The sequence below is a fragment of the Taudactylus pleione genome, unplaced genomic scaffold, assembly GCF_031769625.1.
Source record: "Taudactylus pleione unplaced genomic scaffold, aTauple2 ptg000479l, whole genome shotgun sequence".
NCBI lineage: Eukaryota > Metazoa > Chordata > Amphibia > Anura > Myobatrachidae > Taudactylus > Taudactylus pleione.
The window spans coordinates 2,865,652-2,888,076 of NW_028284881.1; the positions used below are offsets into that span (position 1 = coordinate 2,865,652).

The 22,425-nt window shown below is 42.3% G+C and overlaps 1 protein-coding gene across 3 annotated transcripts in view; it reads left to right on the top strand.

Moving 5' to 3' along the window:
* The window catches only part of LRRC43 (leucine rich repeat containing 43), a 53,640-nt gene extending 36,655 nt beyond the window's left edge, over positions 1-16,985 (top strand). The window contains exons 7-12 of one of the 3 annotated variants that reach the window (XM_088449074.1): positions 862-946; positions 2,258-2,394; positions 6,380-6,475; positions 9,325-9,528; positions 15,482-15,572; positions 15,849-16,985. In XM_088449074.1, coding sequence (XP_088305200.1) covers positions 862-946; positions 2,258-2,394; positions 6,380-6,475; positions 9,325-9,528; positions 15,482-15,572; positions 15,849-15,952 — 717 coding nt within the window. In that variant the 3' untranslated portion in view covers positions 15,953-16,985. The remainder of the gene's footprint in view (positions 1-861; positions 947-2,257; positions 2,395-6,379; positions 6,476-9,324; positions 9,529-15,481; positions 15,573-15,848) is intronic. The other 2 variants (XM_088449072.1, XM_088449073.1) reach the window with 2 other exon arrangements.
* Positions 16,986-22,425: the final 5,440 nt, after the last annotated feature.

Below are 22,425 nucleotides of genomic sequence, written 5' to 3' on the forward strand. Positions count from 1 at the left end.
TCTACTACTTGACGGCGGGGCATTACTATTGGGGCACTACTACAGAGGGAGCATTACTATTAGCGGCACTAATACAGGGGCATTACTCCTGGGGTCATTTATATAGAGGGTACTACTACTACAGGGGGCATTATGACTGGGGCCACTACTATAGGGGGCATGACTACTGGGGGCACAACTACAGGGGTATTAATACTGAGGGCATTTATACAGTGGGCATTACTATTGGGCACACACAGGGGGCATGACTACTGGGGGGCATTACTATTGGGGGCACAACTAAAGTGGTATTACTACTGCTGGTAATTATACAGGGGGCATTACTATTGGTGACACTACCACAAGGGGCATTACTACTTGGGGCATAACTACAGTGGGCATGACTACTGGGGGCACTACTAATGGGAGAATTGCATAGGGGGCACCACTCCTGGGTGCACTACTACTGGGTGCACTGCATAAAGGGCACCACTACTGTGGGCACTGACACTACTGAGGTCCCCATTGCGCATACCGCCAGTTCGTCACATTTAATAGGGGCCCCACATGTTTGTTGCCCAGGGCGGGGCCCCCACAGACCTTAATCCAGCCCTGGGCAACATCACTTTTAAAACTCACTTCTAAAAACCCTCACTTTAGTAAATTTGCCCCCTAGTATAGCAGTAACATGGAGGAGCAACAGCCAGCATTTTATATTACATTTATATTAAAGGCCATTTGATCAGTACTGAAACAGGTTATCAGGGTTAGTGTTTGCCCCCTGCTACAGACAGCATCATTCTATTAGGGCTTGTAAAGCAGGAGTTTGGTATAATGCAATAGTCTGTCTGTATATTACAAGTACATTTTATTTTATTTCAGCCATACATGACCAACCAATCCCACCCGCTGACCACAGAGGGGAGTGTCCAGCTGTCTCACCCATTGAGTTCTCAGTTCCACACTGGTAACAAACCCTTTATTCTTGAGGACTGCTAAAGAAAAATATAGGTGTAACATCACAAGTATAATGCTATTTATAGCTGTGGAAATTTTAGCATGTGTATAATATAGGCACATGTTGTAAACATTTAAATGCACAAATATTTTAAAAAACCATTAACAACAAATGCAAACCATATGCATGCTGTATGTTCAGCTACAGTTTCAGAAATACATATAATACAAGCGTCACAGGAGTAGATATAGCTCTTATATGCTGCAAGACTCTTTTTTTTTTTTTTCTACGCATCCCAGTCTCCTGCCTGTCTGCATTAAAGAACATAGCAAAGATCTATTAAAGCCTCAAATTTAAAAGTTGCTGTTGCACTTATCTCATTAACATGGTGGCCACTATTTCAAATATCTTCAAGTTATATGATCATTTATGAGGTACTTACACTAACATTATGTTATTATTGTGATACCTTAAAATGTATGGGAAATTGGACATGCTGCATTTAGGTTATAGTTCGTTTTTATGCACTTAGGTTTGTCACATCACTTTTGACTGATGGTCACAATGTTGCAATCTTGTGCGATATGGCCCATTCACAACCACTCTGCACAGCAGTTAATGGATATTTCTAAGAGGGGTAAGGCTCCCCTTAGTGTGAGTGAACCATTTAGTTGCAAAATCACACTCCTTGTATAGCAGTGACATGGAGGAGCAGCAGCCAGCATTTTATATTACATTTATATTAAAGGCCACTCAGACTACTAAGGGGTAAGGGTTCCGTTAGTGGTTCAGACTACTAAGTGGGTTAGGGTCCCCTTACTGGTTCAGACTACTAAGGGGTAAGAGTCCATTTAGTGGTTCACACTGTTAAGGTGTAAGGTCCCCTTAGTGGTTCAGACTTTTAAGGTGTAAGAGTCCCCTTAGTGGTTTAGGCCATACCCCAAGGAGTGTGGTCATACCAACATTGTGGCATGCCCAGGCCCCCTTTCATGCAAGCACCACTGTTTTGCGACACCATGCTTACTATATCTTGATTAAGGAATTTTCAAAGTGCTGAGGTGTGATAATTAGATATATTAACATCTCTCAATCTGTTTATTTCAGCTAATCTGCAACATACACATCTGGATATGTATTTTGCAGGGCATCTTATACACACAATACTTGGATTTATTTACCACTCATCAGACATCTGCATCTTTTAGGAGTACTGTTTTCTTGTTAATGTGACCATACAAACATGCTATTACTAGTGTTCCTGGTTAGCAGCAAATACAAGTTTAATATGCACATTGATTTCATAAGTGTATAAATAAATAGGTTTCTACAAAACTGGTGGATTACCTTGGTCTGAAGTGATGGCCTTTGATTATGTAAAGGAGCACACAGCTGCAGACTTATTGGCCTTAAAGACTTTTCTTCTCTCTGGGATGAATGTGACTGTTACAGAGGAGAAGGTAATTAAGCAGACGTCATTGTTTTTACTGTTAAACATGTATAAAATGATTGCCGACCTACAGTTATATACAATTTTTGGGGGCACTCCTGGTCAATTTGAATGTGTTACTGAATCTCTAAGTGAAATGAAATTAGCAAAACCTCTACAGGGTACGTAATTAATTGACATAATCCTGCTTGTATTGATACACAATTACTATTTATTTGCAGAATTTAACAGATAGAGAAAATAAAACATTGAAAGTGCTAATTTCCTGAGAGCCAGCAGTAATTAAAGCTGAATAAAATGGTTGGATGTTTCAGCAAGGCAATATCTCAAAATCAATCATTAAGTATTTATAGTAAAGAAAGATTAAGGTTTTGGAATGGTCTTCACAGTCTCCAGACTTTAATATTATTGTAAATGTAAGTGGAGATACCAAGCATACAGTGCATGCATGAAGACTTATGGAGAGTGGGAAAAATTCCTAACGCAAAGACATATTCATTCTAGTTGATATTAGAAACCTTTGGAAGCGGTGATATTTGACAGAAGAGGTGTTATTACTTACAATAAATGTACAATCACTGTGTCTTAAGTTTGTACCATGTAAAGAATGTGATGATTTCCTTTCACTCATAGGGGTATATTTACTAAAGTGAGAGTTTTTAGAAGTGTAGATGTTACCCATAGCAACCAATCAGATTCTAGCTATTATCTTCTAGTTTTCTAGAAGATGCTAGTTAAATGGTAAGTAGAATCTGATTGGTTGCTATGGGCAACATCTCCACTTCTAAAAACTGACATTACTAAATATACCCTATAGATTCAGTGAAATATGCAACTTTACCAAAGGTACCCAAACAGTTTCATAACACTTTGTATAGGTGTTCTTATAATACAGCCATACTATAATATTGCTTGCATTTGCGTGACTCCTGGAGGCCGTGGAAGCTTTTGCCTCCAAGTGTAAGACGTGGGAGACAGGTAGAAAACGGCACAGAAAACCGGGGTAGTTTGACCGGTTTTCTGAACAGTTTGTGCGCCTGCGTGTGGCTGTCCTCTTCTGCAGTTCCTGAGCGAGGTACGCATATGCGCCAGCAAGAGAAACATGGTGGGGGTGATGGGGAGCGGTGGAGGAGAAATTATGAAATGTACCAACCAATCAGCTCCTATCATTTTTCAAACACAGCCTGTAAAGTGACAGTTAGGAGGTGATTGTTTGGTAATTTACCTCTCTCTACTTTATCTCTCTCCAAGCTTTGATAAATCTCCCCCATTGTCACCAGCACAGTGAGACTCTGGGGAAGGCATAGGACACTTTGCCTCTGTAGCTGGCAGAGCTGGACTGGGACTAAAAATAGGCCCTGGCATTTAAAGTACACAGCCCCACCTCATGTCAGCATCTGAACACAGAGGATAACACATCTGTGCACACCAAAGCAGAGCCATGACTACACATTTTGGTGCCCCATTGGTACCGCCATCAACAAATGTAGCAGGGATAGTGGACCTGATTCAGACCCGAGCGCTGAGCGCTCTCAACCGGGTCGATGGTGGCCCACAGCGCATGCGCACAACAGAGCCAGCTCCGTCGTGCGCATGCGCGAGACCCAGCTAGCGACAGGCAATCCGTCACTCCGGGTCTCGCACCAAAGGGGGCGAGCTGTCGATGTTGAGTGACAGCTCGCCCCCTTTGGTGGGCGGGCCGGGAGGGTGGCTGCCCAAAGGGAGGCGTTCCCATGAGAACGCCTGCCTTTTGGGGGCGGCCCCACTGACATCACAAGTGATGTCAGTGGAAAGCTTCCGGCTCTGTTAGAGCCGAAAGCTCTCTGGGGCTTGCGACGAACGAGACCCTACCACAAGGGTCTCGTCGCAAGCCCGATGGTCGCGATGGTCTTGACCATCGCGACCATCATCATGGCCGCTCGCTATAGCTGTGGGTGGTCTCCCACAGCTATGCGAATGGCCAAGAGGCCGCTCCAAATAAAAAAAAGCCTGGCCCTAATTCAGAGCGAGTGGCTCTGTCAGAGCTGAATCAGGCCCAGTGTGCGCCGAAAGCGCACACTGAAAAAAGCAGATGTGATCTCACTGGGAAAGGACATGACCACACAATAGTACCTTCAATTCAAATGATGCCACACATTAAGTCCACCTTAGTCACATTACACTGCACAGTAGTGTCCCTTAGTCACATTACACTGCACAGTAGTGCCCCTTAGTCACATTTAGCCACACAGAGCCCATTCACTTTATGCCACACAGTTGTACTCCTTATAAACATTATGCCACACAGTAGTGCCCCTCATAACACATTATGCCACGCAGTAGTAGTGCCCTAATATTTGATGCCACACATTAATGCCCCCTTACACATTATGCCACACACACCTGCATGCAGCCGCGGTCATTGGGAAACAGCACCACCATCATTTTTAATCTGGCGCTGACCGGAGTTTGTGGACCAAAAGCCATAGCTGATTGGATTGGATTTGAATATATCTATTAGCAATGCTTTGCATTGATATATTGATTCAGGTCTCCCATGTATATTCCATGGCATTTGAACCCTACAAAAAAAATCCATGTGATGTCACACAGTTTGATATTACAGTGCATAGCACTTTGGCATTTAATACATAACACATTCACTTTATGCCACACAGTTGTACTTCTTATAAACATTATGCCACACATTAAGTACACCTTAGTCACATTACACCGCACAGTAGTGTCCCTTAGTCACATTTAGCAAAAAAATCCATGTGATGTCACACAGTTTGATATTACAGTGGATAGCACTTTGGCATTTAATACATAACACAGGGTTTGTCAAAGCCGCTGATGATCGGCAGCTTTGACTGATAGTTGTAAAGTGCAACAGAAATCAATGCTAAATAAGCATGATTTTGCCATTTTTAAAACTATCAGGCAAATTCGCTGATCGTCAGCTGCTTTGACATGGTTAGCATTTCTGCCTCACAGCACTGAGGTCATGTGTTCGATTCCCACTATGGCCCTAACTGTGTGGAGTTTGTATATTCTCCCTGTGCTTGCTTGGTTTTCCTTCGGGTACTCCGGTTTCCTCCCACACTCCAAAAATATACTGGTATGTTAATTGGCCCCCAACAAAAAAATTAACCCTAGTTTGTATGTATGTGTGCATGTAGTAGGGAATATATCAAGTGTAAGCTCCACTGGGGCAGGGACTGATGTGAGTGGCTAAATATTTTCTGTAAAGCTCTGTTGAATATGTGTGCGCTTTATAAATAACTGATAATAAATAAACCACCCGTTAGTAAATATGTCCTGAGGGTTAGATTTACTGACCCACGATTTGTCAATGCCGCCGATGAACAGCAGCTTTGACGGATGGATTTGAAACGTCAACAGAAATAAATGGTAAACCAGGCTGGTTTAGCATTTATTTCTGTTGCCATATTAAAGCTGTCTGTCAAAGCCATGATCATTGGCAGCTTTGACGATCCGCTGGATATCAAATCTACCCCCGAATGTCAATGACAGTGGAATTACAGGGTACAATAAGTTATGGCAGTGCCCAATCAACATTTTTTGGAATGAAGCCCGAACCTGTCCACTTTATATTTATACAGAGAGCAGACATGAATGCTTTAAGGATAAGGGACAGATGTTTATTTTTTACATTTCTGTTTATTGCATTGGCCAACCTTCTTTATGCAGAAGTTGTGTATGGCTGGTATATCATACCAGCACGGAATTACTTTAGCACTGCCCAAATCAAGCAGAAACGTGGTTAGCCAGATTGGATTAGATCCAGCCATTTGGCAATCTGCTTTTATTATGGAATACTACTGAAATGTATAAATGCCTTTTTAGTTATCTTCTTGTTTAATGCTAAGTGGTATTATGTTTTAATTATAAAATGGCAACATTTTACATGCCAGTGCATATACATGAAAGATGCTTTGATCTCTTACAGTAAATTATGTTTTTAATGATGCACACTGTACCGTTTACCCTAGATCCTGTCCTGGCCTCAGGATCCAGAACAGAATGAAGTTGTATCAAAGTTTGACAAAAAAGGAAGTGAAAAAAGCAAGGCCAGAAGTAGCTCTAGAGTAAGTATAAGGAAGACATGATCATCAGGAATAATTTGGTCATACACTTGGTGGGCCAAATGGTACAAATACTGTTGGTGCCCCCTACCCCTTTCAGGTCAGCTGAAAGCCTCAGACATGTGGATCATTAGCGTTCCATCCTCTTGAACAAAATTCATTCATAAATAATTAAACATTGGATTATTCAACAGCTGATCGCGTATAAAAACAATACAGTAGAAAAGGCTATTGTGTAACTGCTACATATGTGGACACGCACACATATTAGTTTGTTTTGTGCAGATTTATTCATTTTGTGCAAGCGCACCCGCGTGTCAGCCCTTTCAGTAAGTAGGGTGCACACTGGTAATACAGAAAATGTCACTGCACATTCTGCCTTTTTCCACTAATTACACATTACATTTTTATTTTAAAATACTGCTCTTTGGGCCACCAGTTAATGTATATCTTAGATGAAGAGTAAGGAGACACCGAGTCTTTATTTCATGTCACATTTCTACATTAATGTCTTACTGGAAAAGCCATGTTTCATCACAGGTAATAACTTTATCTAAAAATTGTGAATCCGCTTGAATTTGTTCCATGGAGCCCCATTTATCAGGGATCGCTTTTGCAATGTGATTAGGGCATGCCAGTAACGACCCTGATCGCATTGCAAAATGTGATCCTATCTGCTGGATGTATTGTCCGGGACATGCAGGGATACGGGCTCCGAAAGGAGCCCATCCCTGCGATGTCTCCAAAGGGCAGTCGGGGTTGCTTCGCATGCGCAGTCCCGCAGACTGCACATGAGCGGCTCTCATTGCCGGCGGAGGGTTCCGTGAGATCCCTCCGCTTGCTAATTATGCGGTAAGTTGCCATAGACTACAGCGGCTAACGCTATCTTCATGTGAAACATTCCCGATATTGATACATTTGGCAGCATTGCATCCGCCATAGAGGCGGGTGCCAGCGGCAATGGAGGGATCGCAGCAGGTATCAGAGATACCTGCTGCGGTCCCTCCTTCATACATCCGGGGGATACTTAATATTTGAGGTAAACCCCTGAAAACAGGTGTTTTCGGGGAATTTACCTCAAATTCACTTTGATAAAGGGACCCCTAAATGTCTGTACAAATTTACTTTCGATTGGTTCCATTGAGAAGCCTTGGAACTATCTTTGCACAAGCTTTTGTCATGTTAAGATCTTGATGCAAAACTTGCCTAACCGTTTCTTTGTCGATGTTTACCATTTCTTCTAACATTCGGATGTCGGCGGTCAATTTGAATAATTTTCTCAACTTTTTTTCCACATTTGTATTTGTTTTTGATGTGCAAGGCCTTCTGGGACGTTCATCACCTTCGATATCCTCACGACCGTCATTGAATCTTTTGTTCCACTCAAACACACGTACAAGTGACATACAATCTGTCCCTTAGGCCTCGGTTAGCATACGGAAAGATTTGGTGGGCGCTTTGGTCAAATTAACTAAATATTTTAAGTTGCTCTACTTCTGATCTAAGCATTTTCACGCCGCACGGGAAAAACACAACTTCTTCGAATGCTGACAGCAAGTTTCACACCTCTGTGTGAGAGGTGTGAAACTTGCAAAGCCATTTTGGGATAGACTAAGGTCAATGTTCCCCCACTCCCTTTTAACTCATGCAATATGGTTTATTTACAGGGCCCGATTTATCACGGATCGCAATTGCAACCGCGTACACAGAACGGTCGATACTGCGTACTGCACATGTATAGCAGTGCGCGTGTCAGTATTGCGATCGCACAGCGATCAACCACGCAGAAAGAAACCCATCGCAGAGTGGGTCAGTGTTTGGGGGGGGGGGGGTGACATGAAAGTGGTCGGAGAAACGCAGGCGTGCCTGCCTGTTTGAAGCAGTTACTTGGGCATGCATAAATTAGCCACTGCTATGGCATACGCAGCTTAGCAATTTCTGAGTAAGGTCACGCCTGCTGTAATTGTGCTTGAGAGGCCGATGTTACTGATGTATACACTGGACTGCAAGGTATTACGGATGTGATATATCGGTAGTGGGCGTCTCTATACTGGCTGTGCGACGACTTTGCGTTTGCATTCATTAGCATATTTTTGAAGCAGAACTGCGTGTGTGTAATCACAGCTGCAATCGCAGTAGCCATCCGTATTGAATCAGGCCCACAGTCTCGTTATTTAATAGCCACACACCTCATATATCAAAATAGTGATCATTTGTGGGAAATAAACATGTAACAAAATCTGGGGTGACATAATCATCATTGTTATTTTTAAGGTGGGAAAACTCTGCAGCACCAGAAAGTCAGTTTAACAAATCACTCAGAAAAAAACAAATCATACACAGACAAAGGTATGAATCTGATATGAGGTTGCAGAGAAGGTGCAGACAAGGGGTAGAGAGGGCTTTGCTCATGAATGCTTTCCATAATAATAGCCATCCTCTCCTGCAATCCTCACCTGCTGCCGTCCTTGTGTACTTCCCACCCACAGTCCCAGGTTCCCCTTCCATATTTCCACACCCCTTATATGCATAGGAAAGACTGTTGTTTCAGAAGTGACCAATAATGGAACAAGGCGTGTAATGGGCTCCCTATAGACGAGACATATGTGGGTCCCAGCAGTGCAGACTTCTAGGAAATAGTCATATAGCTGCAGGTAGTTACATTTACAATACTGTAAACAAAGGGATATGTAACAGAAGACATTGGTGGGGTTGGGGTAAGTGAGCAAATCTGCAGGCTCTATGTACTAGTGTAGCGAATTGTGAGAGCTTCTGATTCTGTTAGAAATCACCTATTGTAAACATTAAAGGTACTTTTGGCTGTTGCTCTAAATTCATCTTTATTGTTCCAGGAAAGTAAAGGTGGTTCAAAGAGTAAGAAGAAAAAGGAAAATCTACCTGATCTCCGTCACGATCCCCCAATCTTGAGGACTCTCGGCTCTGTCATTATGCCCTTAAAAAATCTTGTCTCAGGAGAAATGCAAACAGTCACTGTGTGTAACTTTGGGAGTGTGTGTACCACCAGCTCAGAGCCAGCACAGTGTGCGAATGACAAGGTAACGTAAACCAGCTGGCATTTTGTGTTTCATTGTAGTGAATGTTGTGAAGCCAAATCCATTTTCTAGGTTCTTGCGGATGTTCTTCAAGGACAAAACAATGTCAGTTACTAGAAATGAGCAAACACGATATGAAGCAAATTGCTTGCGATTTGTATTTGACAATTGAAATATGCATTTTTGATCAGTTTACACTGCGTGATAGGAATAACAATCTATTTTTACAGTGTTTGTCTATTCCGCACCCTTTAAATAGCCTAGAAGGGTGCTGGACCTTCAATGCTGTATGAGTGTTGTCATGTAATGAATCACATATAGAAGAAGTGTCTGTGTATTGGTCTCGTACCCTCTGTACAAAATAAGCTGCATGGAAAATGCAAAGAATACATCATTTAATAAAATAGGCTCCACTTTCCTCTCCCAGCACTAGCTGCAGTGCCAGCCCTTTTCTACTTCATCAGATTTATGGTGCTTACCGAATTAACGGAAAACCCATCAATGGCTGCATACCTTGATGCTGGTTAGACAGGACCTCCTCAGCTGTAACTTGTCAGTGAAGGCCATCAACAACTGTGACGGCAAATGCACAATTCTATTGCCTCCATCTAGCAGGCAAGATTTCCCATGTCCCATTCATAACCTAGGTTTTCTGTCGCTCTGCTTATCACAGAAATTCTGGTTATGCCCCAATTTATCAAGGAACGTTCACCTGAGCAATGTAGTCTTAAGTTGTGTACACACTTATACAATAATGCTTCAGATGCGATGATACATACAATTCCATTTGTAAATTGAAAGTTCTGATGAGCATGCAGATTCATGCGTACACACATTTACAATCTACCTCGAGATCCTGATTTCACAAAACCATCTGCGTGACTCTGTACACACTTTACTTACGCTGCGGCCAAGGGATGGGACAGAATGGTTGGTAGTGCGGACACACTTCCTGATTTGTCCGACATATCCATCACATTGGATGAATTTTAGGAAGATCTTCAGATGTGACCTGTTTTCTTGCGCTAAAACGTGTTCGGAGGAGCATACACACTCTTTTTTTTCATATTGAGTTTATTTATAGAAAGATTGCAAGTAAAGGAAGAATGTATATGGGAAAATGTGCAAACCCCAGTCGTGAAAAGCAGAGAATTACAAGCAATAAGGCGAAGGCCCGGTGAGGGCCCGAAGGCGCCATTCCCACCCACGTCACTCAAACTGGGTCTAAAATAAATGCAAATAAGCTAAAAGTATAAAAGGAGTATCGCACCAAAATAACACCAGAAACAAGGAAGAACTTAGAGAAAGGACTCACCATCCCACCCCTAGCGGAAAATCAATATTGAAGCACACATCCAACGTCAGGGTACACTGCAAAGAGAAACATAAATCATAATCTAAAACAGTACAAGTACTGTGTAAAAAAACAGAAAAATAAACCAAAAATATAAGAATAGATGCAACAAACCCCAACTAAAGGAAGCCCCACCCTGTATACCTATACCCAACTGCGGCATACCTTAGATATCCCAAACTGCCAACCACACTCTGCTACCTAGGTAAACCCTCCCCCACCCCCTCCTCACCCCCCTTCCTTTCAAAAAAAAAAAAAAAAGAGAGAAGACAAAAAACATATACACACAGGAGCAAACGACCTGCAGAACTACAGGTCTAGTAATAAGGAGAATAGTGCAGACAGGAGCATACACCTGAAGCGAAATAAGATAAGGGACCCTCCAACCAAACAGGAGCCAGATAAAAAACATACCGGATATATAACAAAAAACAGCATGATGGAGCACCAAACCGCAAAACACTGAGACAAGATGATGAGAGTTGTCATAAGAGCACAAACACAAAGGGTACAAATTACCTGTAGAACTATAGGTCAAATATTAGTGAGGATAGTGCATACTGGAGTAACATACTAAAGGATAATGGACCCTACAGCCAATCAGTATCCCAAGAAAAAACATACTTAATAAAGTGGAGCCCACAACCTTTGAAAATAATGAGAAGCTGGTGGGAACCATCATACATATGGCACAATGGCAAGGAAATCTGGAGGAGCCTAACCCCTCTACGTAAATGCAGTTACAATAACATTAATCGTATCGGCCTGTCCAGAAATGTATAGAATTTAGAACTGTGCAGAGCTCTAGATAAATGTTAACTGTACTCAGGAGATTTCATTTAAACAATCTAAAATGCACATTCCATAAACATACTGTATAATGTAGAAAAAGCAATATATAACAGTAAACTCAGTAGTTAGCAGGAGAACTGCAAGCAAGTCCAGATTCAGTCAGGAGGGCGAGTCCGCCTGAAAGCCAAATAGTCCAGCCAGTACTCACGGTCGTTGACAACTCTTCGTTTGGACGGGGGCAATGTTGCAAAGGGTGAATTGAGGTCTCGAAGGAGTCGTTGATCAATTAGGAATTGAGCACTGGTTGTCTGGACCTTCATAACGAAATCTGAAAACATGTAAACATGAATAGGACAGTCCTGAAAGCCTCTAATGCAGACAAGTCTAAGAACGTCACGGTCTTGACCGTGGAGCCGTCCAGCAAGGAGTGTGCAGGGAAGGATACCAGAAAATAGGTTCCTAGTGGGTCCCTGGTAAACACGTGTAGTAGCAAAGTGGGATAACCAATGTTTAAGAGACTCCCCAGGGTTGAAACTGTCACCCTTGTCAAACAATTTTACGAGATTTACATTATTACTGCATATAATGTACTTTTGTCCAGGAATGATGATGTTCGTCCATGTAAGATGACGTTTTGCCTCTTTCTGAGTTCCATTTTTTTTGAGGGAAAAATCCGAACTCAACGTGCAAACTCGAACCTATCCGAGCCTGCACATCCCTAGTTCTAAGCGTTCAACCCATTTAAAATTTTTAAAATCTCCATCTTCACTTTCAAGTGGCAAGCCAATCCAGCCAGATTCCATCAGATGGTTAATAGTATTAGGCAACTTATGCAACACCGATTGTCACAAAGTGTTCCCCAATGGAGGGAATATAAGCTGTAAGGAGACGGGTTTCTCTTCTGTTGTCCCTAGGGTTTCAGTTCGCCAATGCTATAGGAAAGAGTGGTGTCCTGTTTCGATGCCGTAAGATTCATCCAATTTAATTTCAGGACCCTTCAGTGTCACCTACAACTAGAAAATCACTTATTGGGTGGTTTCCTGTAGCATCACTTGTTGATAACCGAGTGGGCTATAGTGACAACCAATACTATCCTGCAGGGATGGGGAGCAGTGATGCTCTGTGTCTGAATCAGAGGTGCATGCAGTGCTGATGCCACACGGTAGCATACAATGTTTTCAGTCTGCCCATGTCTCCTGATGGTTACCGCCAGGAGCTGCAGAACTAATTTAGGGGGGGGGGGACTTAGGGTTAGGCACCACTAGAGGATGGTTAGGGGGGGGAAGGGTTTCGGTACTTGCCAGCCCTAGTCGGGATCTTGTCCTGTCGGGCTTCTGTAGTTTCATACCCATTCCGCCACACTATTCATTCAGTGGTGTGGTCCCTCCACCTGCATGTATTTCAACTGGTGTAGAGGTGGGGTCAGCCGGAGGTGGACCTGATGGCTTCCAGGTTGTATCACAAACAGTCCTTTACAATGCCAGGACACAGGACCCACAGGATAATGGATATGATAGAATGTTAACATTGTGTACCTATTCCCTCCAGTTCCTTTGAGTCCGCATGTCCTCAAAAAGATCAAATTAGAGTGCACACCAGTCAATCTCTTAACGTCATATTGGCCACAGACACACTGATGAGTCTGGTGGAGGAACCTCCTTGTTCACTTCCAGGCAGGCCAGATCTCCTAAGCCAAAGACCATTTTTTCCGTCAGGACTTGGCTTAGTAGGATTTAAGCCATGATGCTCCTAATTAAAGGATTTTCTGAACAAGTTATACAAACTATGATTATGGCTAGAAAGCTCAGAATTGTGTGAAAGAGAAAAGGTCCATACTTTAAATTATATAGATTTCTATATTTCTTACCAGAAGGATTAGACAACAGAGTGTGATTTTCTTCCCTTAAAGTGTCACATTTTTTTCTAGAAAACATTGGCCAGTATTCCCGAACTGCACACTTTCCTTCAGGGAGTTCTTAATATTCAGCCTCCACATACACCAACAATTCCACTATGGAACTTAAAATCTGATCATCATGGACTTACAAAAAACTTAACTTGAATCAGTAGATACAGTGGAGTTTACAGTTTTAACATAGAAGGCGGTCTTGTTGCTGTCCATACTGTACCTTTTGTTCAACTTGTATCTGAGTTTGCAGCACTACATACTTGAGTTTCCATCACAATAGGGCAGTCCTGCACACTAGACATTCTTTCCAACACAAGGTTTTGTCTCTGTTTAACTTAAATCAGGACATCTTTTTTCCAGTTCTAACTCAGGATGGAAATTCTAAGGTTTTTTTTTTTTTTTTACGTGGTTTGTATTTATGTAAATAGATTGGCCGATCTAAGAAAGACAGTCTCTTAATTTTGCACAATACACAGAAGAGGAGATGACCAGACCCTAAACAGTCGGTGGCTAGATGTGTTATGTGCTTTATCCGTCCAGTGTATTTCAGAGGGAATCCCAGTTCCTGACCACCCTTCTTTCAGGTCAATGGGTGCCTTGTGGGCAGCGTGGTATTGTGTTTTGGTTGTGCAGAGCACATAAATGGTTCTCCGTTCATACCTTCGTAAAATTGTATCAATTCAATGTCTGTGGCTAAAGATGTCTGCTTTTGGCTCAAAGTTCTGAGCACAGCTGTGGCGGGGAGTCCCCATCTTTAAGGGGTGCTTTGGGAACTACCCAAAGTTGCGGTATCTTCTAGAATGGATGAAAAATAAAATCGGATTTTTGGTAGTCACCATTTATCTGCAACCACCTGGGGGGGTACTGTGTTTCCACCGTTTATTCTATTTTGTTTTGCCTGTTCTTAGATGAGTGTTTGGTCCTATTCTCCACTGACAGTTGGTTGGTGGCACATTCAAGACTGGAGGGATGTAGAGGGGAGGAACCAGTGCCACAGTCAGTTTGATAATGAGGATATGTTCCTGCTCCTATTCCTTTTCACTCCAAGGTAGCCGTGTCCCTCAGATAGATACAAAGACAGTTTAGCAATGAATACCAAAAATATTAACTATTTATAATACTCTGTGGATCACTCACTTTTAGATTTTTTTTTTTTTCTAGGTTTATAATTTGTGAGGATTTGGGCTATTAAATGGGAAGCCACAGACGAATTGGAACGTCTTAAACTGGGTACACCCTATAAGATTAACTGTCCAATCTGGCTGTTTGGAATTAAAACCTGGTAATGTATAGGAGCAAATGACAAATCGACCATTTGCTTCCAGGGCACCAGGATGCATGCTGTTATGTCTGAAGGAGTGCTGGCATATTGCATCATTATATATATATCAGTGGCGTCACAAGGGGGGGGTGGGTGGTGTAGGCCACACCCGAGTGTCACCTGCCGAGAGGTAACACCAAGGTGCAGACTCCCCCTCAGTGACAGGAGCCGGGTGCTGCACTGTATAATAAGTGCAGCACTTGGCTCCTGACAACTGAGGGAGCCGGCACTGCACACAGGACAGTCGGCACCTCCGGCACCCCCTCTATCCCCCAGTAATAACGGGACCACAGGATTACATTGTATGTATGCACTTCAGATATTTATTTTTTAGTCTTACTAATATACTACACTAGGAGGCGCCATTTGTCTTCATTTGTTTCAGAACTATCACCTATGCGAAATATAGGATTTTGTTCAAAAGCCTCCACCTGAAGCTAGGGGAGTGTTTTTGTTGAGAGGGATTTTTTCTCTGGTTAAGAGACTTTTTCACATTGGAATGACAGCGGATTATTTATTTTAGCACCACTGCCATCACTGTTTGTCTGCAGATTTTTTTTTTAATGTAATAATGTTTCAGGGCCATCAGAACTGTACTAAATCCAAGGACCGGAAGCTAAAAAGTGGTGGCAAACGTGCAGAAACTCCTAAGACATCTGGGTCATCATCAGGTAACCTCAAAATTCTACACATTTTTTATTAGATTTCCATATAATCTCTCATACTACAGGATACATGTTTATCATTGCCTGCTTTCTTCTATGTCTATACAGGAACATAGTCCTGAAATAAACATATACTTGCTACAGTAAGAATATTCTATGAGATCTGAAATTGCTGTTCTTTCCATTAATATTAGTGTAAATGTTGCATCCCATAATCCTCTGCACCAGGCTGACTGTATTCTTATTTTATTACATCCCATTTTATTTCTTATTTTTCTACAGCAAAAGTAAAACATAAAGAAGCTGAAGTTAAACCAACAGAAGAGGATTCCGCTCCCCAGGCAATTCCTCTGACTGTACAGATTGATGTCCGTCTCACAGACTGAGATTGGCTACAGCTACTGTATATTCCAGCAATGTTAGATGCATGTTAGGATTCTGAGAACAGTTTATCATTCATTGTAAAACAATAACTTCCTTGGTGTTGTAAGATTGTGTACTGATGGGAATAGACGAATGCCCCAGTAAATATATACTACAAAATATGCTTAGTTTGTGTTTTGGCTAAGTAATAAATTTCCGCCTGATACAATATGTAGAATTGTATTGATAGGTTCAGTACTAACTGTTAGAGTCACATTCCAATTGCATATGACAAGAAAATAATTACTGACAGTGTGTATACAGTGGCATCACTAGGGTGCACCTACTCACCATGTCACCCCCAGTCCTAGACTTCTTACAAAGCCACACCCCCTGATGTATTCCATTTTGGTGGCATGACCATGTGTCACGTCCCCATTTTTGGCACGCTGGGAGTTTGCCCAGCGCTCCGGGAGCTGCTGGACAGCCCCAAACCTCTCCCTGATCTCAGTGCTGCTAGGTGACACCAAAATAGCAGAGCAGCTCTTTGGTGTCACCTCCTCGGATGGAGGCACCCGGTGTGGCCTGCACCCCTACTGACGCCACTGTGTGTGTATGTGTAAAATATATATATATATATTATATATATATATATATATATATATAGATATATATATATTCAAACTCAATATATAATGTAATGTGGATAATTGCAATCAATATTTACATTTTTTGGAATGTTCCCGTGTTATCCAACAAACAATTATCCTCTTATTGGGATTAGTGCTGAAATGAGATGGAAGCCTGTGAGCTATCCCTTATGGCATGCTCAGACTTAAGTTGTGACCATCTATTTCCACTTTTGTGGCCAGCCTTTTCTTTGTTTAAGCATTGTCCTGGACCTTAGATATATTTTAGCTGCAATTATTGGTTATATGGACAATGTACAAATACAGTGTGATATGGCAGGGGTAAGATGTCCTTCTCATAATCTTTTTTTTAGTTTTCTGCTTTTTTGCTAGAAGTGCAAAATTACAGGAATTCAAAACACCATCCTGCAAACTAGTATTTATGTATTGGCAGAAAACTAAACAATAAAAGGAAATTTATTAATATGCGGATGTGCAAAATATTTAATTGTGCAAAGTCACCTATTTGACCACCTCGCATGTAAATAGGTGACAGACATTTATATAATTATCATTTATTTATAAGGCTCCACAAAAATCTGCACCGCCATACAGAGGGGAAGTACATCATATTACAAAAATATAGATGACCAACAAGCAAAGGGGGAAATGTAATAAGCGTGGTTTGTGTTGTTTCCCCAGCCGGTTTCCATGCCCCTCCAAAGGAAAAAATCCTTTAATGAAGTAAACACAACCCTGGTCCACCCATTTACAACTCACCTATATTCCAAATAGTCCATATAGAATTCATGCTTGGGAGAATAAAAACCACTTAGGATGATGCTAAATTTGTGCCGTGGGGGACCCCACCACAAGGAACAGGCTTAGAGCCCGTCAATACATTTGAACATAAATTATGAGACATTGGTACTGGCTTCATTTCATGTGTTAAATATCTACTTATTCTACTTAATTATTGTTTTTTAAATGGTAGAAGTGAGCCTATAATGTTCCTCCCTGAATAAGAGCACATGGCTGGAAGAAAAGATATCCCACCGAAAGTATAGACTGACACCAAATCTTCACCTCCTCCGAGGTCCCATAAAATGAAGGGGAAAGAGGTTCCATAGCCCCTACATGTGGCATCTCCCTCTACAAAATGGATAGTTAGCATCCCTTGAGGAAAATCTAAATAACTAGCCCATATAACATGTTCTATTTTTCATGTGGGCACAATATAAAAGGACATTCCTGTGCATAGCCCAAATTCAGCAAGGAACACCATGCACCAGCATAACCCATTGGAAGGAGAACAATTTTGCACCCTTGCAGTCAATGACATATTGACATTTTAATCTGTATTTACTTAGTGCCTGATTTTGCTATTGGACTCATTGGTATGACACCACAAATTGGTATTTGCTCTAGATTACATAGTTTTGGGGAAATTTAGCCTTATTGTGTGATGTGATGTTTAATGGTTTACAGTAGTAACTGTATGTATGATTTGATAAGACAGCCCCTTTCATTTCCATCTTATTAGTGTCTCTTCCATGTCTGTACTCATTTTGAGATATGACTTTTTGGCTAAAGCACCACTGCAATGAAAAGTTTGTCAAGGAATGCTATTAGAAGGGTTCCCAGCAATTATGTATATCTGTATAGACTCATTTGCTACTTTATTGGGTATATCTTTTCACAGGGGCAGAACCACCGTTCTGAATGAAGGGGCCCGCAGCTAGGCAGCCCTGGCTGGACTACTGACAGATGTGCCACCCAGGCCAGGGACTCAGAGGTGTTAGTGGGCTCGTCTCCAGGGTCCACGTCCCCTGCATACAGGTTGTGTACGGGATGCCGGCGCTTTGGCGGGACAAACCGACACCAGTGTCTTCTATTATGTCATCAGCCCAGTGAGTACTGGGGGGTAATATGGGGTGCACTGTGTATACTGAGGGGTACCATGGGGGTGCTGTGTGTACTGAGGAATAGTTTGGGGAGGCTGTGTATACTGGAGTGTAATATTGGGTCACTGTATGCACTAAACCAGTGGTCGCCAACCTTAATTGACGTGTGAGCTACTTGAGAAAAATGAAACCTCCTGAAGAGCTACTAAAATTGTAGAAAATAAAAAAAATCTGGCTAATAACAGAACAATTGAAGGTCATTTAATGAAAATTAAAAAAAGGTTTCATAGAAAACAACAATGCATGAGGGCACAGGACAGGGGGCTGCAGAGGGCACAGGACAGGGGGCTGCAGAGGGCACAGGACGGGGGGCTGCAGAGTGCAGTGCAAAATTTTTTTATTTTTTTTTAATTAATTATTTTTTTTTCACATTCATATACACGACGGTGGGCATCTGACAATGCCAAATGAGGGTAGAAGAGTGGGAGGAGTTACAGCCACCTGCAGGGACTAATAGAACAATATACATCTGTACCTGCAGTTTTCGTCTTCGAAAAGGATTTTCTTCATCTAAAACTTAACTTCAGGTGGCATTATATAAGGTAAGCCCTTAAGGATCTTCTAAATGTTTTTGCTTACTGCATAACTGTTAAGCACTGTACAGTGCTATTTTGTAAAAGGTAATTGTGTTATCTTCTCAGTTAACCCTTTCCTATATAACGGTAATACTTAGATCATGCGTAAACTTTTGTTTAAACATGATTTTAGTAACTTTTTGCTAACCTAAATAGACCCCTATAAGTGGGCAAAATGAGAGAGTTTCATACAACATAAGTGTAGTCCGACCACAAAAGTATTATTCACAGGACCTGTGAGCTTAGGGGGTATAATATGTACAACTGCTGGGAAAATAGGTGTCTTTTGCATGGAAGGGCGAAGCATTTGGGGGTGGGGGGCCCAATGCATATATTTGCACCTGGCTATATCACTCAATAGTTCCACTACTGCCTTTACACCCATTTTTTATGCAAATACCTAATCAGCCAATTGTGTGGCAGCAACTCAATTCATAAAAGCATGCATACATGGTTAAGAGGTTCACTTATTGTTCAAGCCAAACAGCAGAATGGAAAAAAAATGTGATCTAAGTGACTTTTACAGAGGAAAGATTGTTAATGCCAGACATGGTAGTTTGTGATCTCCTGGGATTTTCCTACACAATAGTCTATGGAGTTTACAAAGAGAGTGGTATGCAAAACAAGAAACATCCAGTGACCGTCATTTTTGTAGGCAAAAATGCATTGTAAATAAGAAAGGTTGTAGGAGAATGACCAGATTGGTTCAAGCTGATAGGAAGGCGACAGTAACCATACGTTACAACTGTTGTATGCAGAAGAGCATCACTGAATACACAGCACGTCAAACCTTGAAGTGGATGGGCTATAGCAACAGGACACCAACCTAGGTTCCACTCCTGTCAAAATAAGAAGAACAAATTGAGGCTACAGTGGATGCTGGCTCAAAAAAATCTGGACAGTTGAAGAGTAAAAAAGTTGCCTGGTCTGACGAATCCCAATTTCTGCCGCAAATTGTAGTGTCAGAGTTTATCATAAACACACAAATCCGTGGATCCACCTGCCTTGAGGTGTAATGGTGTGAGTAATACCAAATTAGAATTGTTGAAATACTGAAGCCAACTATAGTAATGTTGCTGACCATATGTATCCCTAATATGGCAACAGTCTACCCTTCTGACAACAGCTACTTACAGCAGGATAACGCATCATGTCACAAAGCAGATGTCATCTCAATAAATATGAAAAGGAGTTCAATGTATCCAAATGGCCTCCACAGTCACCAGAGCTCTATCCAACAGGTCACTGCAGCAACTGTGTGATGCTATCATGTCAACGTTGACCAGAATCTCTAAGAAGTGGTTCCGGCACCATGTTGAATCCATCCCATAAATAAATCAGGCTGTTCTGAGTGCAAAGGGGAGTCCAACCCAGTATTAGTAAGCCATGTACCTGATACAGTGACCATTGAGTAGGTATATATGTACAAGTGTTTTTTGAAATGCTTCAGTAATTCAGACTTTGTTTTGCAGCTAATAAATACAAAGATAAAAAATACAGCTCATTTGCAGATGCGAATTTACACATTTATGCGTATGTCCATCCTATTCGGAGTCAGATGGAACTAGGCTGGACCTGTCATTCCATGAAATTGGTCGTTTCAGGACAGCGATAATGCGAGAACACAAAACCACACTCTTGTGGGAGTAGGCGTGTATCTCAAGCTCTATGCATCGTGCATACTGGGTAAGGAAGCCTGTTTCTGATAGACCACTTGCATCTAGCACTGGGCTGATGCCATTGCCAATACTAATGATTTCGGTTGCGGCAGCCAGCATAAAATCAGTGGCCTCTTGAAGACACAAGGATTCTCACATTACCTGCATGGAATCTTGCATTGGCATAAGGTAGTAAATCTGGCTTCTGTGGCTGCTCGCAAATGCAAATACAGACACTTTGGGTCCAACTCAGAATCAGCCCCATAGTGTTTAAGAATGATAGGAACACAGGGCCTGATTCAGACCCGGACACTATTTGCGTTCGCTCTCTGGCTAAAAGGGGCTGGCTATTTAAATCATGTGCTCGCACTGCATCGCATAAAGCCGCCCACTAAGTAATAGCGAGCGGCCGCACTATGCGCTCGCACTTGTATAAAGACGCCCCTTTGCCACTCGCAACACACGTCATCTCTGGCAGTTGTAGGATTAATCGGGAACATCGAGAGCCATCGGAGCTGCTCGCAGTGCTTGTGGTAGCCTTTTCCCACCACAACATTGCGATCAGTTCTGGCTAAAATACAACCCAGTCACGTGTGTATTGACGCTACTTTGCTAATTATGCACACCCATTAAACGCCGCTCTGACAGTCGGGCACGCCTGCGTTCGCACATCCACATCTCCGTTTTCAAGCACCTTCCCCTGTTACCACCCACATTCGTCACTGTCACTCAAAATAGCGGCCCAGCTACGGGAGAGCACTTTCCCATCGCAATGCCTGGTTCACGCATTCGCATTGCGACTCATACACATGCGCAGATTGCGAAAAATTGCTCAAAGCGAGCAAGCGCAGAATAGCGTCCGGGTCTGAATCAGGCCCACAGACCGATCAGCCATAACGCTAATACCAGCTGTCTAATATTGTGTAGGTCCTACTCGTTTTGTGCCAAAACAGCTCTTACCCGTGGAGGCAGGGACTCCACAAGACCTCTTAAAGTATCCTGTGATATCTGGCACCAAGACGTTAGCAGCATATCCTTGGTCCAGCACACCCAAAGATGCTCGACTGGATTGAGATCTAGGGAATTTGGAGACCAAGTCAACACCTTGAACTCTGTCATGTTCCTCAAACTATTCCTAAACAATGTTTGCAGTGTGGCAGGGCACATTATGCTGCTGAAAGAGGCCACTGCCATCAGGTAATACCATTATGATGAAGGGATGTACTTGGTCTGTTTAAGTAGGTGGTACATGTCAAGTAACATCCACATGAATGCTAGGACCAATGTTTCCCATCAAAACATTGCATAGAGAGCATCACACTGCCTCTGCCAGCTTGCCTTCTTCCCCTAGTGCATCCTGGTGTCATCTCTGTCCCAGGTAACTGACGCACATGCATCCAGCTGTCCACATGATGTAAAAGAAAATCTGCTTCATCAGACTAGGTCACCTTCTTCCATTGTGCCATGCCCATTGCAGGCACTTCCATCAGTGGACAGTGGTAAGCATTGACACTCTGACGGGTCTGTGACTACACAGCTCCATACGCGGCAATCTGCCCCCCATTACCTTTGTATCATAGCCAGCAATCACTTATTCACCAATTTGTGCTACAGTAGCTCTGTGTGGGGCAGGATCAGATGGGCTAGCTTTCATGCTCATCAATGTCCCT